General features: G+C 54.5%; 1 protein-coding gene across 1 annotated transcript in view; it reads left to right on the top strand.

Annotated features, from left to right (window-relative positions):
* The window catches only part of LOC111158076 (N-myristoyltransferase 1), a 33632-nt gene extending 14950 nt beyond the window's left edge, over positions 1 to 18682 (top strand). The window contains exons 3-12 of the mRNA XM_022519899.1: positions 617 to 761; positions 6043 to 6161; positions 6949 to 7040; positions 8022 to 8138; positions 9083 to 9253; positions 10029 to 10137; positions 12596 to 12766; positions 13332 to 13499; positions 14463 to 14600; positions 15247 to 18682. Of these exons, the coding sequence (XP_022375607.1) occupies positions 617 to 761; positions 6043 to 6161; positions 6949 to 7040; positions 8022 to 8138; positions 9083 to 9253; positions 10029 to 10137; positions 12596 to 12766; positions 13332 to 13499; positions 14463 to 14600; positions 15247 to 15267 (1251 nt within the window). The 3' untranslated portion in view covers positions 15268 to 18682. The remainder of the gene's footprint in view (positions 1 to 616; positions 762 to 6042; positions 6162 to 6948; positions 7041 to 8021; positions 8139 to 9082; positions 9254 to 10028; positions 10138 to 12595; positions 12767 to 13331; positions 13500 to 14462; positions 14601 to 15246) is intronic.
* The last annotated feature ends 1975 nt before the right edge of the window (positions 18683 to 20657 follow it).

Here is a 20657-nt window from a genome sequence, read left to right as displayed (position 1 = left end):
TTTTTTTTTTTTGACAATTGTGCGTGTGTGCTTGGAGCTTGCATGGAAAAAAGCCTGAAATTATATTTATCATTATTATTATTATTATATTATTCACCCTACCTCCTAAATTAAGACTGTGATGATAAGGATTATATTTAAGAGGTGGGATTGTTGGCTGTTTTTTTTTTTTTTTTTGACAATTGTGCGTGTGTGCTTGGAGCTTGCATGGAAAAAAGCCTGAAATTATATTTATCATTATTATCATTATTATATTATTCACCCTACCTCCTAAATTAAGACTGTGATGATAAGGATTATATTTAAGAGGTGGGATTGTTGGCTGTTTACTTTCTATATATAGTATATATTTTTGCATTGTTTGAAATTTTACACTGAACGTGTATTCCTTTGGCCACCAAACAAAGAGGCTAAGAAGGATAAGCACCCACCATCCAGAGAGCGCATCGCCAACCACTCTTTCTCTGGTTGTCATATGACATTTGACCTCTGGGATTGGGATGGAGGAACCACACCCCTTCCTTGAGTTACACCCCTTAACTCTTGCACTTGTGATTAATCAAAAGTGCTTGTTAACATAATGGGCCTTTTCTCTCCCCAACTTTGTCTCATCCAGATGAACTCTTTGCCAGCCGAGAGGATCCAGGAAATACAGAAGGCCATTGAACTCTTCTCAGTGGGTCAGGGGCCTGCCAAAACCATGGAGGAGGCTAGCAAGCGAAGCTACCAGTTCTGGGACACGCAGCCCGTCCCCAAACTGGGTATGTATGTGGTTTCTTCCCCAGGCGATGGGGAGGGATGTGTCTTACCCGTGTGTTGGGTGCCACACTGAGTTTGTGGGGGGAGGATGGAAGAGTCTTGGAGTTCCTTGGTGGTTATTTTTAGAGGGTAGTCTTTAAAATGCAGTGTAGGAAACACTACATAATAGGAAACACTAATGTTCAGGGATCTTACTGTTTCACAGGAGTACGTATCGAGAACAAGCACTGATTCCTTTAGTCCATTATCATCTACTATAAATCTACAAAGAAACTATTTTGCCACAGGCTGAGTGGGGTTGTGCGCCCACGGGTCTGTCTTCCCATAGAGATTTTGTAGAGAGACCCTCTTGCTTGTCGGGCAGATATCTGGCCCTGGTGTGGGCCGAGTCCCCAGTCCCTTGCCTTTGTCTCTCAGCCAGTGCGTGCTTCCCAACTGCACGTCACCTGACAGTTTGCTCAACAGCGATGGCTCTACCCCGGGAATGCCCTCTGCAGGTCTGGTTGGCACCCTTTAAAAAAGCTCTACTGAGCTCGTAAAGGGGTGGGACAGGCAGAAAAGCTAGAAGGATTCTAAAGAGACCGACACAGAGTTAGAGACACCTTCTGAGACTGAGCCACAGCTAACGTTGATGGCTAACTTCAGACCTAAACTGTTGAGAAGTTTCAGGAGCAGTTGCACCACGATTCTGGGCCATTTGATGGCCCAATGCCCATTTTCTCTGTGACTGAGAAAGTAAGTGTGTTGAGAAGACATGCGTTCAGATACCAAATGTAAGTGGCCTTCAGGTTGTGTGTGTGACTGGTCTCTTCCAGAATGTTTGATGGGGAAGAGGGGGTGGGGGCAGGGCAGGGCCAAAGACTGGAGAGGGGAAAGGGGCGGCTGTGCCCACAGAGATGATCTGTTCCAGAGGTGGGCAGTGCTACTCATTGTGGTCCTCAGACCAGCAGGGTGCGCACTGCCTAAGAGTTGTGGATATGCGGACTCTCAGGTCCCCAGTCAGACCTGTGGCATTGGAACCTGGAGGGCATTTGTGTCCACACCGCAGGTTTCAGGCACTGCTATAGAGCAGATGCGGTTCTTGGGCAGCTCAGTCACCATCCAGAAGCGAGCTGAGGTGCGCCCCCAGGGAGAGCGAAAGCAGAGCACTTCCTGGGTGGTGAGGGGTGGCGATTTGGCAGCAGGCGCTGTTCCAGAACCCTGTCCCGACCCATCTGCCTTGTCTGTCAGGCTGCCCAGGTCAGCCAGGTCCCAGGCCCACTGGCTGAGCCCTTCAGCAAGGCTGTGGGTCACAGTTAATGCTGTTAGTAGGGCATTACTAGGAGTGGGTCCCAGTGACCACTCCCCACCAAGGAGCAGGAAAAATGTCAAGAGCGACACCCTCCACCTCTGAGTGAAATGCTTGATGAGGCATTTTGTGGTGGCCGCCAGTCATCTTGGCCCAGTTTTCAGATGGGTTTTGGGGTTTTTGGTCCAATTTTATTTTTCATTAAGAATTTACAAATGGGGGTGGGGGCGCCTGGGTGGCTCAGTGGGTTAAAGCCTCTGCCTTCGACTCAGGTCATGATCTCAGGGTCCTGGGATCGAGCCCTGCATCGGGCTCTGCTCCGCAGGGAGCCTGCTTCCCACCCCCCCCATCCCTGCCTCTCTGCCTACTTGTGATCTCTGTCTGTCAAATAAATAAATAAAACCTTAAAAAAAAAAAAAAGAATTTACAAATGGGGGACGCCTGGGTGGCTCAGTTGTTAAGCATCTGCCTTCAGCTTGGGTCATGATCCCAGGGTCCTAGGATTGAGCCCCGTATTGGGCTCCCTGCTCAGCGGGATGCCTGCTTCTCCCTCTCACACTCCCCCTGCTTGTGTTCCCTCTCTCACTGCCTCTCTTTGTCATAAATAAATTAAAATCTTTAAAAAAAAAAAAAAGATAAAAAGAAAAAGAATTTGCAAATGGGTAACTTAGCTCCATTCTTCACAGAGATGAATTGGGGTCCACGGACTTCTTTCTATTACTCATCAGTCCAGTTACTCTATGTTATCTGCCTCCATTTCTCCTCCCGTAAATGTAGGGTCTCCAGTTTCATTGTCAGAAAGTTTGTGAGAAAGCCACATGGTTGCTACAGGAGTCCTGACGCCCTCAGGAAGGTGGAACGAGCTCAGCTGTTATTTCTTCTGGATGTGCCTCCTGGGCTGTGTGTGACGTGGGGCCCGGGGCAAGGGCCGTTGCTCTGAGCACCTGACCAGTCTGCCTTTCAGGTCCATGGTCAGGCCCAAAGGAAGGCTTCCCTTGTTTTCGTGAGGCGTCCCGCAGGGAGTACCACCTCAGAAGCTTCGGTTGGCCTGCGTGGCTGAGGTGCCAGCCTAGTTCTCCTCGGGTTAGTGTGACTTACAGCTTCTTCTTGCCGTGATCTTCCCCACCAGTGGTTGCAAAGCCTTTCAAGTGTACTGTTTACTGCCCACCTTGTCAGGAGAGGCGCGATTAGGTTGTATACCGCTAAAGAGACCTGGGATTTTGTAGTTTACAGTCCTAAATTCGCCATGGAGGAGCCTTTTGAACAGCAGCTGTTTTAGGCTATGTGACGGTGACAGTTTTGTGTTCCCAAATGCACGCACAGTTCTGTTCTCAAATAAACTTTGAATCCCCTCTGTGAATTGGAATTTCGCCATTCTTAGACTCGTTTGTACATGTAACTACCCAAGGGAGAACTCAGGCCTGTACATGGTTTCTTTGGGCTGTGAGAGAGAAGCCTTCCCACTCTCACCCTCTTCCTTGCCCTGTCCGTTCAGTTTCAAGTCTCCCAAATCCCATGTTCTTTGCTTCCAAGTCGCTCATGGTTGCTGTGGTACGTGGTTTTGGATCTTTGATGTTGAAAGGCAGAGAGAATTTTGGGGGGAGAATGTACAGAAAGGAACCCTGTGAAAGTACAAAGTTTTCTTTTTAAAGTTCCCAGTATCGGGGCGCCTGGGTGGCTCAGTGGGTTAAAGCCTCTGCCTTCAGCTCAGGTCATGATGCCGGGGTCCTGGGATCGAGCCCCGCATCGGGCTCTGCTCAGCAGGGAGCCTGTTTCGTCCTCTCTCTGCCTGCCTCTCTGCCTACCTGTGATCTCTGTCAAATAAATAAAATCTTTAATAAATAAATAAATAAAAATAAAGTTCCCAGTATCCTTACTTGGTTACTGGGTCCGGGTGGCCTAGTGACCATTGGCTGTATGGACCCTGACCATTCTCTGGCAGTTTCCCACCCCTGCCCAGCAGGAGGCGCTCGAGAGCCCCGAGAAGGTGGAAGACCTGCTTCTCCCCCCAGGTGGCAGCTGCTGGCAGGACAGTGCAGGAGCCTAGGGCTGCTCCCCAGCTCCGTTGGCACCCCAGAGGCCTGGAACTCTCCCTTGTCAGCTATGTCTTGCAGATACCAAGCAGCCTTGAGGTGACCTAGGACAGCTGGCTTATCGTGGTCAGGGACCCTCATCCTGCTGCAGGGGAGGTGCCTGCTCACCTGTCGGGGCCTGTGGTGACCAGGGCTTGTGCCATCCCATTACACCAGCTCCTGCCCCAGGACTCCTGCACCCTGGGTTCCATGAACACATGGTGAAGGAGTGAATGGAAATGCTCATTGCCCGCAGGCCCTAGTAACCAGCCTAGGGGAAAGGATTGGCCTTGAGATGATTGTAGTACAGTGGGGAAGACTACGAACATCTTGCCCATGGAAATCATTTTAGGAAAAAATAAGAAAGAGGTTCTGAAGTTAAATGTATTTTGAAAAAAGGTATAAATTCAGTGCAAGGCAGGGACTGACCAACACCTCCACAGGACTGGCAGAAAGGTCCTTGGGACCTGCCGAGGACGTAGCCCTCTCGGCTTTGTGAGCCCCAAACATTTCACATGGCAGTGGACTGGAAGTAGATTGACTTATGTTAAATTAATTCATTAGGGCTATTTTAAGAATAAATCAAAAGGCCAGTTTCTAAACTAGGGAAGAAAAATACAGCCTCTTTCCCAAGCAAATCTCCCGGGAAGCCAGATGGTAAATAGGAGGTGGCCAGTTGCTTCCTTGCCTGCACTTCCCAGTTTGTGACCCCTAGCACATTGGTAATGACTTACTAAATACTTGCCCAGAAGGTGGTCCATCTTGTGGGGACCAGGACCTTGTCTTTTCCCTGCTGTGCACTTGTGCCCAGTGTCTGACGCGGGTCGGTGCTCAGTACATGTGCTGAGTGAGGGAGAATGAGACGGTCAGTCCTAACGGCCTTGTCCTCACTTCACAGCTTGAGGTGGTCTCTTCTACTACACCTGCCCCAAGGGTCCGTTACCGCTGCCTTCAGCACATTGGAATGACATATTTGGGCCAGGGCTCCACAAGTCAGTAAAAGCCTGAATTGAGTGCCGAGTGTGTACAGAGCCGGATGCTGGGAGCAAGCGTGTACGGAGTCGGTCCCTTTTGAAGGCTCCGTTTTCAGAATGTACTAAACATTGCATTCTTTCAAGTGTGAATATGAATGAGCTCTGAACTGTGGAAACCAAATCATTCCAAGGGCCAAAAATAAGTGGTCAAGTTGGTTCAGGTGTATCTCATGCATGGGCATCAGAGCTGTATCATCTGAGCCCACCCCTCCCCGCCCCCAGCACTGTCCACACACTGCACAGAGGAGGGGCGGCGTCCAGGGCGGGGGTGCGGCAGAGGGTAACTCCCCAGCAGCATTGTGTAGATTCAGTGATTCAGCCTGAAGACACTTGTAGGGCTCTGTAAACACTGAGGGCCCAAGCTGGCAGTAGCAGTTAACTGCCCACATTGCTGAAGGCCAAGGCTGGCAGGGCGGAGATTGAGCCTGGCGCCTCGCTGCCATCGTCTGGTTCGGCAGCGGGCCCCGTGCATTGTTGTTGCTGTTGACACAAAAGCAGCCTTGTTGCAACTCCTTATAAATCCATCCAGGTTGATGGGCCTGGGCCAGGACCATGATGGCCCTTTTTATACCAGCCGGAAGGCAGGAGGCCAAATGAGTCAAGATAGATGTTTGCCATTTAGTAACCAAAGGGAGATGTAAAAGAATTTCCAAAAAAACCAACCACCTTGGATCTCAGTGATTGTTCTGAGGCTTTGCTACGAGTTGGCTCTCCGTTGGGGACTGAGGGTAGCTGGAGAGACGGTCTGCAGTTGCTAAGCACAAAGTGTTCTTCTAGATGCAGGGCTCCTAGGGACAGGAGGAATTTGCTGGGGTCGATGTTTGAGCTGAGTCCCCCACCCCCCACCCCAAGACAGAGGGTGAGGCTCACAGCTGTGCTCTTCTTCTAGGAGAAGTGGTGAACACCCATGGGCCTGTGGAGCCTGACAAAGACAACATCCGCCAGGAGCCCTACACCCTGCCCCAGGGCTTCACCTGGGATGCCCTGGACCTGGGGGACCGTGGTGTGGTGAGTAGGCCTGGGCAGGCCGCTCTGTGGATTGGGCGCCATTTTCTGTGAGCCCTGCTGTCATGTGGAGACAGCTGCTCCTCAGGCCTTCCTCAGGGACTTTCTTGAGAGCCGATCCAAGCAGGTTGGAACAGACACGCACGTGTGTACCTGCATGCGTGTGCGCACACATGCACACACACGCACACACACACACACATACCCCACCTTGGCCCCCATCTGTTGCCTCTGAGGCCTGCCCAAGACGCCACTTTTTTTTTTTAAGATTTTATTTTTTAAGTAATCTCTACGCCCAGTGTGGGGCTCAGACTCGCAAACCCAAGCCCAAGCGTCGCCTGCCCCACCAGCCGGGCACCCACCCCCAAGATGCCACCTTAAATAGTCTCTGGCTTCTCAGGTGGATCGAGAGTTAAGCTGTGTAGCCCCCAAGGTGCTACCTTTCTGGCGTGCAGTTGTTGTCTGGTTCATCTGTGTGTTCATTCTCCATCTTACGACGGAGTGGCTGGGTAGCCGGATGCCATTCTTGCTCTGTCGCTGTATGTACCAAAGTCTGCCGCTCTGGCTCTCGGGGGCTTGGTTCCCTAGTTCAGCTAGGGTGCTTGTTTCAAAAGAGTCCCTGCCGTGCCAGGAACAAAACGGATTTATGAGATGAAACCTGTTTTTTTGTAGTTTGCCTTGTCCTTCTGGAAAGCTTAGAGCCCCAGGGAGTTAGGGTTGCCTCCCCCCACACAAACACCGCCCCCACAATGGCAGGGTGGCTCTGAGGTGGCCACTTGTCTCTCCGCAGCTGAAAGAGCTCTATGGCCTCCTGAATGAGAACTACGTGGAGGACGACGACAATATGTTCCGGTTCGACTACTCCCCGGACTTTCTGCTGTGGTGAGCCATGAGGCCTTCTTGGCAGCTCGGGTGGGGCGTGGGGCAGGACCCCACGGTGGGCCTACTTTCCCTGTTAAGAACCAGCCTCTGAATGGCAAATGAGGGTGTCCATTTTGAGTTCCCACATCTGAGGGAAAGTTGTTTCTAGTGGAGCTAGGTATTGAAACCTTATTTAAGGCAGAATGACTGGATGAGGGAGGCTTTAGTGGCATTGGTTCCCAGAAGAAGAGATCATGTGTTATATGGTGACTTGGTGTAAGAAGGGAAGGAGGAATGAGATTTCAAAAGAAAAAACAGGGAGTGTCTGGGTGGCTCAGTGGGTTAAAGCCTCTGCCTTCGGCTCAGGTCGTGATCCCAGGGTTCTGGGATCGAGCCCTGCATCAGGTTCTCTGCTGAGCAGGGAGCCTGCTTCCTCCTCTCTCTCTGCCTGCCTCTCTGCCTACTTGTGATCTCTCTGTCAAATAAATAAATAGATAAAATCTTTAAAAAAAAAAAAAAAAAAAGTCATTTCCTCTCCAGTTCCTGAGCATGCTTGGTTATCTGAAAATGGCCCTGCTGGACTGGAGAGGGACTGCCTGAAAGGGAAGACTGGGCAGGCAGAAAGAGGGGGTGGTGATGGTGCCTGGAGGGCAGGTGGAAACCAGAGCTCAGGGGCCTCCATGCTCGACTCACAACCATGGGACTCTCCAGACTCTGAGCAGGTCATCTGGCTTAAGTGAGCAAAGTGAGCTAGCACAAAGAAATTCGATCGAGTGCAAAGTCCTCAGTATGACAGCCTTGGATTGGGTGGGTGAGTGGGCCAGGTGGGCTGAGCCGCAGGAAGGGGCCCATGTGTGTCCAGGAGGGCTTGGCCCTAAAGAGAATTAGCTGTTAACCCCCAGAGAGGTAGAGTAGGAGGTGAGAACAGACTCAGCTGTGGAGTGCAAACCATCTGCCCAGCGCACTGGTCTCCTGCAGCCCCGGCCTCTGTCTCTCTTCTAGGGCTCTCCGGCCGCCTGGCTGGCTCCCCCAGTGGCACTGCGGGGTTCGAGTGGTCTCAAGTCGGAAACTGGTTGGGTTCATCAGTGCCATTCCAGCAAACATCCACATCTATGACACGTAAGTACCAGCACCAACCGCCCCCCACGTTGCCATCCTGCTTGGTCTGGGAGCAGGGTAGAAAAGATATGCATACCTTCCACGAAAGGGTGAAGGGAAGGAACTCAAGTCCTGGGAATAGAAATTCATAACAGGAACTGTCTGTCTCTTGCGCTGAGTTGCTGCTGGTTCTCTTGTTGGTGATCTGGGCTGGATGGGGTCCACGGTGAGGTCCGGGGAGCTCTCTGCACGGGGGCCTGTGTTTGCACTTATAATGCCTGTCACACGGTGGTGCACTTGAGCGACTTCAGAAGCGGGCCCCAGCCAGTGTGACTCAACATCCAGTTGTGGGGGCTCTGAGCTCTGCTCTCCGTTTTCCCTGGAAACATCAGAACCAACCACCACAGTCCTCTGGGCTTCAAGATCGAGATTCTCGGGGCACCTGGGTGGCTCAGTGGGTTAAAGCCTCTGCCTTCGGCTCAGGTCATGGTCCTGGTGTCCTGGGATCGAGCCCCACATCGGGCTCTGTGCTCTGCAGGGAGCCTGCTTCCACCTCTCTCTATCTGTCTGCTTCTCTGCCTACTTGTGATCTCTGTCTGTCAAATAAATAAATAAAATCTTTAAAAAAAAAAAAAAAAAAGATCGAGATTCTCGTGGGTGTCAGAACCCTTGACATTCCAAGCTAGCCCTTGACTTACTCTGAGGTACCCTGCCAGCTACAGGGGGGACTTCCCCATCCTACTCGTGGGGTTTCAACAGGCAGGTCCTGGTGATGCCTCCAAATAAAGAAGTTGGCTTGAGTCCCACCTCCCTCTGACAGTGGGGTCTGGTTGAAAGGAGCGGCTTCCTTGCCTGGTGCTACAGAGCAGGGGGGCAGCGGGAGCTGACGTGCTGGCTCCCGGATCTTGAAGGGATTACCTTCCTCATTAAAAGCCGGTCCCTGGGGGTTTTTCCTTTCTCTCCAGAGAGAAGAAGATGGTGGAGATCAATTTCCTGTGCGTCCACAAGAAGCTGCGCTCCAAGAGGGTGGCTCCAGTCCTGATCCGGGAAATAACCCGGCGGGTTCACCTTGAGGGCATTTTCCAAGCTGTTTACACTGCCGGGGTGGTATTACCAAAGCCTGTCGGCACCTGCAGGTAAAGGTCTCCCGCCAGGCACTCCCTGGTCTTGGCTGTGCCCGCTCTCCCTGAGGAGCTTGCGTCTGAGACGTGGCTCTGGCCCGGGAGCATCCCACTTCTCTCCTGTCTGATAAGGGGGTTGGCGTCTGCCCACGGGAGCCAGGTGCAGGGCACAGAAGAGTGAAGGGGGAGTTTGTAGGAACAGACTGGAGAGTGGGTGCCCTGACCAGAGGGGTTCACCATTCTCCAGTCCTGCTGATTCCCGCCTTTTGGAAGTGGGGGTCATTCTGTTGGGGTTTTGTAGTTTTATGGACCAGCCCAAATCTGGGTTTTGATAGTAAATGTCCAGGAGTTTTAAGTGGTTGGCTTCATTTTGTTTTGAATATTCTGTAGGCCAAAGAGAGCATGTCTGATCCCAGCAGGACCCAAGGACAGCCTCTGCCCCAGAAAGTTGTTTTAAGCAATTGAACAGTCTCTGCCTCAAGAACTTCAGAATTGAAACACTAGGCAAATGCAGTAAAGGAGGGAGGAGGAGGATGCACATTCTGAGAACTGAGATGGACTTGGCTTTTGGAATTGGAGCAAGAAAAGTAGACGGAAAATTCAGGGAGAGCTGTGGCAGCTGTAAATTAACCGGGGGGGCTCGTTGGAGAGCCCAGCACTGGCCCCTGGCGCTCTTGGGGCCTGGTGTGTCTCTCACGCCACCTGCTGGCCATCTGGAGAGTACCATGCCATCGCTCTCCGTGGGACTTGCCAGAATCCTCTGAGGATAGGACATTGGTGTCCCCCACAGGTACTGGCATCGGTCCCTAAACCCACGGAAGCTGATTGAAGTGAAGTTCTCCCACCTGAGCAGAAATATGACCATGCAGCGTACCATGAAGCTCTACCGACTGCCAGAGGCCAGTGGTGCTCCGGGACGGTGGTTGGGGGTGGGGGAGTGGGAGAGGCTGAGAGCCCGGCCCTCAGCAGGAACGCGGCAAGGCTTTGGTGGGGCCCGTGGAAATGGGGGAGCATCAGAAAAGTGGCCCAACTCAGAGTTTCCTAATTCCTCAACTTCCTGTCTCTGTTGTCTCTATTGTCTCTAGCAAGGATTTTATTTTAGTTTGGCTTTCTCAGTTCTCCTGTGTCTGCACCTGGGCTAGCTACTGTGTCCGCTGTTGATGAGCTCAGAGAACACCTATTCTTTGTGACTGGAACCCAAGTGAGGCATAAATAGAAAGACAAACCTGTTCACTGAACTGCAGCGCCGCCCAGGGCCTTTGTAAATAAGCTACAGAGCGTCTTCCCGGCCTCTGTCACTGAGGGGAAGGAGGGGTGACCCCAGCCTGGGAGGTTGCCCAGATTTCTAATCCCGGTCCCGCCAGTCCAGGTCTGGCCAGTTGAAGGAGTAGGCAGCCTGGAGTGAGCTGGTTTTCTGTTCTGGGTCTCAGTTTACCTAATTTTCCAATGGAAGAAATGCCGCTGCTCATTCTCTGCTTGTGCCTGGTTTTGGGAGCCTGATGACCTCAAAGTCGCTTGTCCTGCAGAGCTTCCAGGGTCAGCATGGTTATTGGGTGCCCACCGACCAGGGAGCTGCCTGCCTGCCTTTGTCAGCTATCAGACTGGCCTAATCACCCTGGGATCAGGCTAGTCCAGCACTGAGTCCAGATCAGCCGTGTCCTGTTTTGAGAGACTGTGACAGTTAGATGCCACCCCAAAAAACAGATTGGGGGGGGCTGTGATGGGTGTCTTCTCCTCCTGTTGTGAGGATAGATTTATCCTGAGTTCCAGGCAGGCAGAGGGCATTCTTAAAGTAGTGTCGTAGCCAGAAGACTATCTCTGGATCTCCCCGCCCGTGGGTGAGAGCCCCTTTCAGTGTAGAATTTGAGGTGTCCTTGTGGGAGCTGCCATGTAGAAATGAGGTCAATAAGTGTTCCCCGGAGATACCAGGATTAGTGAGGAATTTGGGTGGCTGAGGTCCTGGAACAGCTCTTTGAAAGCAGTTTCTAGGGGCACTTGGGTGACTCAGTGGATTAAAGCCTCTGCCTTCGGCTCAGGTCACGATCTCAGGGTCCTGGGATCGAGCCCCGCATCGGGCTCTCTGTTCCGCAGGGAGCCTGCTTCCATCTCTCTCTCTGCCTGCCTCTCTGCCCACTTGTGATTTCTGTCAGTGAAATAAACAAATGAAATCTTAAAAAAAAAAAAAAAAAAGGCAGTTTCTACAGAGAAGCAGTTGAATCACACGGTAACCGAGCTGTGTAAACTGTAACCCCACCCCGCTTCCAGATTTGGCTGACCCTGCCTTGTGTCCTGAGTCTTTGGGGATGTTCTGTGAGACCCGGTATTTACTCCAGAACATCACATGGGTTCATTCCACGGAAGCCTGCCTTAAGGAAAAGCAGCTGTGGGGTGGGATCCTGATTTAAGATGATGTCCCAGGAGTTTGGTGATTTTCTTCAGAATTTAACTTGCAGCAGGCCCAGCTGGAAGCAGACTGGTGTGGCAGGGTCTGAGCAGACAGACAGAGTGGGCCCGGGGTGTCAACTCTGCTGGGCCCAGGGGTTCCAGCATGCCTAGGCAAGGAGCTGGTCTGGGAAGTGCTCTCCTGGTCCAGCGGAGAGACACCAGCACAGACAGATCAGCTGCAGCGCAGTGGGACAAGGTGGCGAGGGTTTGGAGGAGAGGAGCCAAGAACGGCTTTGCTAGGTGGATGAGTAGCCCGGGCCAGTGCCCACCCCAGCACGTCCATGAGGGTTTTGCTCCCTCATGGCACCATTGACATTTGGGGCTGGGTAATTGTGTTGTGGGGACCGTCTTGTACGTTATAAGGTGTTTGGTAGTTTCCCTGGCTTCTCTCCGCTAGATGTCGGTAGCACCCCTTCTAGTTGTGACAACCGAAGATATCTCAGAATATTGTCCTATATTCAGAATCAGCCCTTTTGAGACCCACGGGGCTAGAGGGACAGGAAGGACAGTCAGAGCTGCCAACCGGTCCAGAGGGTGGAAGGTCTCCTGCTCCGTATTAGGGAGTTTAGAGCAAGGGAGGGGCGTGATGGGTTGTGTTTTCTTCGGAAAGTGGCCTGGGCCATGTGGATGAGAGGTGGGAGCAATAGCCTCAGCCAGAGAGGGTGGCCTTCCCTGGGAGGGAGAGGCCCGAAGATCCTGACGAGGCAGGACTCGTGCCTGAGCGTGTGGGGGCCATGAGAGGCCACTGCTAGGGGTGACTGAGGGTTCTCTCTTGACGGCCTGGGTGGATGCCTCCAGGATTGGGGTAGGAAGGGAGACAGTCTGAAGGTTCCAGTGCCTTCAGAACTTGACGGGGAGTCCAGAGGCTCACGTTCAGCACACCTGATACTGTCCCGTCTGTCTGCCTTCCAGACGCCCAAGACAGCTGGGCTGCGACCAATGGAAAAAAAGGACATTCCAGTAGTACACCAGCTCCTCACCAGGTACCTGAAGCAGTTTCACCTCACGCCAGTCATGAGCCAGGAGGAGGTGGAGCACTGGTTCTACCCCCAGGAGAACATCATCGACACTTTCGTGGTGGAGGTGAGCGGGGAGGGGAGTTCTGGGCCCCTGAGAGGCATTCTCCTCCAGTGGCTTGGGGACCAGAGGCCCAACTGATGGATGCCAGTGTTGGCCTCCTAGACTTCCTTGAGCCTCCTTGCTCGGTCCTCCCTGCAGAGAGGAAGCTGTAGCTTGTACTTGCTAACAGGATGCCCTCTGGACTTGGCGTGAGCCCTTCTTGCCCCTGCCCCACCCCCAGTCCCCGCGCGGGTGACGGAGTAGAGAGAACTAGACCCCTCTTCCTTGGTAAGCCTTGGAGACCCGCCCGCCGTGCTTATGGTGGTGCTGGCCAGGGTCAGCGGGGATGTGAGCCGCAGGGAGCACTTTGCAGGGGCAGCCCGTGGTCCGGCCTGGATTCTCGTCCTGGCTCTGTCCCCGGGTGCCCTTGGCCAGTGTGTTCCCTCCTGCCTGTGCCCCCTGTTTCGGTGTGCACCCAGTCATCTCGGGGAGCAGAGCTGAGGTGGTGTGAGAGCCGTAGGAAGCTCTTCCCGGCAGCAGCGTCCCCAGGCCTGTGTGACATTGCCTCCTTGTGTTGTTTTCCCTTCAGAATGCAAATGGTGAGGTGACAGACTTCCTCAGCTTTTATACGCTTCCCTCCACCATCATGAACCATCCAACCCACAAGAGTCTAAAGGCTGCTTATTCTTTCTACAACGTCCACACCCAGACCCCTCTTCTAGACCTCATGAGCGACGCCCTTGTTCTCGCCAAAATGGTGAGGAGAAGACCGGAGGGCCCGGAGAGGCGTGGGGACGGGGCAGTGGGAGCCGTGGTGGGCAGAGCTGCCTGTAGGCCGGGGCTTCCGGCCCCGCTTGGCCTCCCGCTCCGCGTAGGAAGGGGCCCAGCGCTTCTCAGCCAGCAGCTCCACGCTAGGAGGGAGCGAGGAATGTCCACGGGAAGCGAAGGCATTGAACTCCTGATTTATTTCAGTGAGTTTCGTTCTCACGAAGGCGCTGCCAAGGAGCCTGAGTAGCGGAGAGGGGTTCTCATGACTTCCCCAGCGTGGGAGTGGGGAGCTGGGTCTCTGTCGTGGTGAGTCACGGGAGCGGCTGACAGTAGTGCATGGCGGGGGTGGGGCCCGGGCTGCTATTGACCCCCGAAGAGGTCAGTGTCAGTCAGCCCTTCGTCGTGGGTCCTACCTGAACTGAGGCCAGTCCACGATGGTGGCCCGTCCAGCCTGTGCCCTGCAAGACCTTCTGGTCAACTGGGTGAGATTTAGGAAGTGTCTTTGTCACAGTCTCAGAGCAGCATGGCAGCTGCCATAAGCCCAGGGGACACAGCGAAGGCGTAGTAGTTGGGGTGTCAGGGAGTTAAGGGGCGGCACAGATGCTGAGCCGCTGATAGCAGCCAGCTTCTCAGAGGACGCGCTTTGGGGCTTGGTCTCCGGAGAAGACTGTGCCAGTGCCCGGTGTTTTGGGGAGTCCTAACACGGAACCACAGGAGCAGTGACCGGGACACAAGGACCCCACTAGGGGCCGGATGGCGTGGTGCTCTGAGAGTCACGAGAACCAGCCTGGAGAGCAGGTGCTGGCAGGAGTTCGGCTCGAACACGGATGCAGCCGGGGCTTCCGAAGGGAGGTGGTTCGCCGCACGGCTGGGATGTGGTAGAAATGGGCAGGAAGGCAAGGCAGCTTCTCTCTGTCTTCACCCGTTCCTGTTTCTCCCTGCTGCCCTGCAGAAAGGGTTCGACGTGTTCAATGCACTGGATCTCATGGAGAACAAAACCTTCCTGGAGAAGCTCAAGTTCGGCATAGGGGATGGCAACCTGCAGTATTACCTTTACAATTGGAAATGCCCCAGCATGGGAGCAGAGAAGGTAACGTCTGGGCCCAGCAGCGTGGCTGGGCTCAGGGGGTTCATGTCGCCAGCAGAGATGGGGCCACAGGTCTGAACCCCAGCATCGGCAGGGCCCACATTCCCCTTCAGCAGCTGGTGTGAGGGTGGCAAAGGAGACAGGCCCCAGAGCCACACAAAATCAAGAAGCTTGTCTCCAGCTTCTCTCCCCCATGAGGTGAGCCGCCTCAGCCATGCACTGGGGACTACCTCAGGTGACTGCTGCCCGCGCTTAGCCAGGAAGGTTCTAGTCTAAAGATCTGAGGGGTTTCCTCTGCTGGGCTCCTGCCCTCATCCCAGCGTCACCCTCAGCAGTTCCTCTGCCAGCCCCAGGGGGCAGCCCTGGGCTGTGGAGTCATCAGCATTTACAAAATCAGTGACAGACGAGCTGGAAAAAGGCCTTGGGACTGGCGGTTGCTTTCCTCAAAGGATCTGAGGGATGCAGGAAGCCCCTCATAGGGGTTGAGCGAAAGGTCTGGGCTCCCCATGAGCCTGCTCACACAACCCAGTGGCACCGAGGGGACTCTGTCCTTTGGGACTTCTGAAGTGGGGTGTGGAGGGAGAAGGGAAGGGGACAGACTTGGGACAACTGTCAGCTCAACTCTGCCTCTCCCCGTTGGCTCTCCTAGGTTGGGCTGGTGTTACAGTAATCGGTTGCCAGTGAGATTTTGGATAAAGCCACTGAGAAGTCAAACCAGGAAATGGAACCCCACCACTTGTTGGTCCTTTTCACAAACGTGAGAATCCCTGGCACAGGGGACAGAACTGAACCGGCTTTACCAAACCGCCGCTGAACTTGACAATTGTATTGCAATGGCGTAGGCTGCGCGATGTCACCTCTGGCCGTGTCTCTGGTCTCCCTGTTTTCCAATTAATCACATCCTTCTGCAGCCGTGATCAAGGGAATGTAACTGCTGAAAACTAGCTCGTGATTGGCATATTATGGAGTTAACGGGTGAATAATAAAAGTATATATATATATATATATTATATATATATAAATATTTTAAATATCTTTCATGTTCCAAATGTACAAGGATGTTCGGTCTCTAATGAAAACTGAATCCAGATCCTTCATCAGATTTAGAATCCAAGGACAGTGGCAAACACATATTGGTACAGTGAACTGTTTTGTTCTGAAAGCAGGCATTGGCGTTTCTTGGGGGAGCAGAAGAAAGAGGATGTGGGGAATCTTTTCCAGTCCCCCTTCTGGATGGGCCGAAATGATTCGCTTTGAGAAGGCAGGAAAAGGTGGAGGGACGGTGCAGAGCCTTGGGTGGGCTCGGAGCTCGCAGAACCACAGGTGGCGTCCTGGGTGGGACCCTACTCTGGCCGTTCCATATAGGCCGGGCCTTTCCCACATCCTGTCACTGGGCAGCAGGGACTGTCTGCGGAAGCAGAGTTCATTTATGGGGTCCCTTCTCCCATCCTCGCCTTGCTCCTTGTGGGAAGTCGTCCTGCCAACTGATTTTAAGGGGCTCTTTCGCCTGCTGTTGTTGCCAACCTTACAGGGATGAGTCCCTCGCAACATTGTTTTTCCACTGCCTGGGTGACTGGTAGTTTGAAGGAGACCTTTGACCTCCTTGTAGCATCTGGGACCTTGTGGAGAACCGGACCAGTGCAATCCCTGCTGAGCTCATCCTAGAGAGGGCAAAGAGCCGGCACCCAGAAAGCCCTGGGGTGGCTGGCCGAGGATGGCGTGGGGACGACATCCAGACCCCTTCAGCCGCCAGCCCCTGGCCTGTGCCTTCCGATCCGTTGGCTATCTCTTGTGCTTCTTTCCAAGACGCGCAGTCTGCGAGTGGTTGCAGGGAGCGGTGGCCAGACACTGGTCTGGATTTGACGACCGAAATGATGGCGTGTTGCCGTGGTTTGAGTCTGATTTTCGCTGATGAGGTTTTGTGGATTTTTGTGGTGATGGTGATGGTTATTGATGCTGCCAGTCTCCCCAGAAGTGACGGAGCCTCGGATCACGTGGCTGTCCGTGTAGGCCTTCCTCCGCTGTGCTCAGCCAAGTAGCTTGGGGAGGATCAGGCCTTGGAATTGCCAGAAAGCCCTATGCAGGTGTGTACAGAACGTTGCTCGAGGAGACGGTAAACGGGAGAAGAGCGGGGTGTGCACGTGGGCCGGTTTCCTGGCCGCCTTCACCCGCTTGCAGGGGGAGGAAGCTTCGGCCAGGCGGCCAGGTTTCGCCAGTTCCCACTAACTGAAGCCCTGCTCTGCAGGCTGACAGAGCAGAGTTTCGGGCTTCGGGTTGGCCAGAGGCTACTTGTGCAGAGTCCCCAGAGCTGGAGCAAAGTGCTTGGGCCGGACTCTGTAGACTGCTGCTGGAGCCTGCGGCCCCATTGTCCTCCATTATCATCGGCGGCCACTAGGGGCGTCCCTTCTCCCCATTGTCCCCGTGCTCCAGCGATCCCAGCTGACTTTTGACTCCTTGACTCCAAGATACCCAGACCAAAGAAGCTGCTGTTCTTAGCAAGATGTGCACTGCATTCCACAGACGGGAGGAGCCGGAGAGACAGGGCTTGCCTTTACAGCCTTGCTGACATCGGACACCCTGCGCCCCAAATTCCCAGAGCAGCTTACCCTGTGCACACGTCTGAGGATATCAAAGAACGAAGTGCCGGACTCTCTCCTTCCTTGGACGAGACCTGGAACTTGGAAAGGCTTCCTGTCGTAGGCTCGGTCAGCTCTGGGCCTGGGCCTTGGCCAAACTGCCGCTGAGATTGGGACTGCACCGGAGTGAGCTTAGCCTCGGTTGACCAGGTCACAGATGGAAACCGTGAGTCCGAGCCTGCTCTAGAAGAAGCATCTCCTGGAAAGGCCCCCATGTCTCCCTCCAAGACCGTGTGTCCTGCTCCCCGGACTCTGCTGTCATGTCACGTAGGGACCCCGTCTAGCCCTCGGCACTGTCTCCCCGGCCTGCAGGAGTCAGCTTGATGCCTGCTTAGTCTCCTTTTTGTCCAAACAGTTCCCAGGTTCTTCACTCCACCCTTGCCAGGACTTCAGGTCAGGGAGCGCAGAGAGAACCATTGCTTGGGGTTCAGGGCCTCCCCACAAGGAGCCCCACAGGATGGTGGAGCTGTGGCTGGCATGGACCAGACAAGGGAATGACCCCAAGGCCTCCAAGCTCTTCACCTGGGACCTGACTCCGGCAACTGTGGTTGGAGGGCCTCCCGGGCATGGCCCCCACCACCCCCTGCCCCCAGTACTCCTTGTTGGCACCGCTGGGCTGTTGGACTCCATGTTTCCACACGTGTACCTCCTGCCTTTGGATTGACTACATTTGACCCCTTGGCACATTCCCACGGCCTCTGATCTCCGTGTGGGGAGAGAGCTGGGTAGAAAGGAGGCCTCAGCTCTGGGTGGAGGTATGTGTAGGGCTCACCCCCCCACCCAGTGCCTACTCTCAAAGACTCTGACGTCTGTTTTGAAGGCTGGCCCACACCAAGCCACCTCAGCACCCAGTTTATGGGAAATTCAGGCCTTGCCTGCAACTCTCATCTAACTGCCGTTAACCCCCTTCCTTGCCGGCTCACTGAAGCCCAGGTGTGGGGGTCCCTGTGGTCTGAATTCTTTGCCCAAAGATGACCAGCATTTAACCAACTGAAAGGATAGCCCAAAGGCCTGGGTAGCTTCACGAAGCTGCCATCTGGGAGAGGGTAAGGACCCGACTGTCAGGCCAGGGGTCGGGGATGAGCACATCCCTGGCCAGTGCCTACCCAGCCAGGGGGCAGCCTTCTTGTGGCCTGACCAACCTGCCCCAGAACCAGAGGAGAACAAGTCAGCTTTGGTTTTGCCCTGCTGCTGAGTGAAGGCAGGCCCACCAACAGGCTGTCCCCTGGGAGGTTGTGTGGGACAGTCTTTCAGTTCAAAGATACTGACTCCAGGCAAGGTGGGCCAAACGTGGGAACAGAGAAGGGGGAAGCTTCACTTTTGTCTGGGCTTGTTCCTGGGCTGTGGGAGGGGCATCCATTTCCAGGGTGGGGGAGGAAGCACCAAATGCATTGTAGTTCCACTGGTTACATCTCACTTGTTTCTAATAAAGGAAGCAGCTGAACCAAACCTCTCTGCCCTCGAATTCCTCGGGTCAGCAGGTGGCAGTGGAACCAGCCCGGGACCTGGCTTGGCTGGAGCACCCCCTCAGAGGGCGGCAGGGCCCCTCAAGGAAGGCTGCTCCGGAGCGTCCCCTGGAGACAGCTTTGGAGTACTTGCCGTGGGCGAGGTTCTCCCCTCAGGGCAGAATTGGCTCTTTTCCCCTAACTTCTCCCATCCTGGGGCAAGGAGTCAGGACTGACCAGGTTCACAGAGGAGCCACTGGGCCCTGGGCCGACAGTGGGGACCCTTGGCAGTGGCGCCAGTCCCCAGCTTCCACAGCTGGGAGCAGAGCACCCCAATAGTGCAGGGCAGCAGTGGCCCCTCTGTGGGGGGGGGGTCAGCCACTGCCATGTGCCCTCATCCAGATGCCCTATCTCCCCTTCTGGGCCCCTGGGGGTGCTTTTTAACACTGCCGGTCACCAGGCCCTACTGCACACCTACTGAGCGGTTCTCTGAGGAAGGGCCCCAGTGACTGCAGTTAGAATTCGCATCTCCCCACCACATACACACCCCATTCTCTTCCTCTGGAACTTTTCATCCATTCCCTGACCCTGTGCTGCTTTTAGGCCACCCATGGCTGGTGCCTCTGAAGGAGCCCCTTTCCAGGGAATGGGGGCTGCAGCCTGAAGACACAGGACCTCCTCCCAGGATCATCTGTGCGCCCCCACCCCCAGTAGACTGGCCCCTGTATCTCTCCTCTCTTCCACCCGTCACTCTAGCCCCTGAAAGCTCAGGCCTTGTCCCCACCCTTAGATTTGGGCTGAGAACACAGCCCTGTGGGCGGGACCTCTGGAGTTAAAAGTGACTTCCTTGCCTCCACCCTCCATCATCATTCCCACCCATTTTCCCCGCACGGAAGACTTGCCCTTCCAAGGCCGACTTCCCAGCTTTGGGGTCTCACCCCAACAGGAAATCCTTCCTCGTTCTTTACTAAACTAGAGAAGAGAAGCAGGATGGTGGGGGGTGGGGGTTCAGCTCAGGGTCTAGTGTTCTCCCGACACAGGACCCTCACCCAAACCCTGACCTGAGCAGGCCCTGTGGGGACAGAACAACCCGAACTGCTCTGTGTGCACCGTAACTGGTGGCACCTTGCTCCTCAGGGCCTCCCTCCTCAGGCCTGCGGGCCAGCCACCTGGCCTCCTGGCGCCCTGAGAACCATGTGTCTGGGCTGCCTGGCCCAGGCCTTTGTGGTTCGTTCGTAGGGAGGCTTCTGACCCCTTCAGAGTGGGAGCATCCTCTATGAGACACACAGATCATCAGAACCAAACGCTGCTCTCAGCGTGCGGAGGGCAGGCGGAGGCTCTCACTTCCTGCATGGGGTCATAGGTTGCAGGAAGGAGAGCCAGCCCGGCCCTTGGGTCCATGGGGCCCATTCAAGCCCCAGCCCAGCGCCATCCCCAAGCCGGAAACTGTCCTCAAGCTCTGTCCCAATTCAGTGTTGGTGCTTTTGCCTGATGGAACCCAAAATGCCAGGGCTCCACCCTGAAGCTCAGAAAGTCCCCTTTCTGGAAGGTTCTATCTGGATTCTGCCCTCCAGTGTCTCGGCACACTCTCCCAGCTGCTCCAGACAGCCCAGAGCAGCAGGCTGGTTTCTGGGCCTTTGTCCCTGGTGGAAGGAGAGCCCTGAGTCTCGGATTCATCTACTGAACAGACAGAAGCCTCGGATGCATCTGAACCCAGAAAGCAGGGGTCTATTGAGGTCCCTCAGAGTCCTGTCCCCATTCCCTTTTAGGGCCGTAACAGTTCTTCCCTGGCAAAAGCCCCTCCCCCCCACCCCTGCCAAATCCCCCTTTTCCATTCAAGCCCCTCATGGTGACAGGGCAGGGGAAGCTTGTGAGTTGGTGTCCCCACAGTCTCGTGATGCTGGAAGCAGCACTAAGCCAAGAGGAGGGGTCAGGTTATTTTGAGCTGGGGCTCTTCTCCGCCCCTCCCACCCCACCAG

Source organism: Enhydra lutris, unplaced genomic scaffold (genome assembly GCF_002288905.1).
Source record: "Enhydra lutris kenyoni isolate GAN:26980312 unplaced genomic scaffold, ASM228890v2 scaffoldscaffold57, whole genome shotgun sequence".
Classification (NCBI taxonomy): domain Eukaryota; kingdom Metazoa; phylum Chordata; class Mammalia; order Carnivora; family Mustelidae; genus Enhydra; species Enhydra lutris.
The sequence above is the reverse complement of the archived record's forward strand: the minus strand, read 5'-3'. Positions and strand labels throughout refer to the sequence as shown.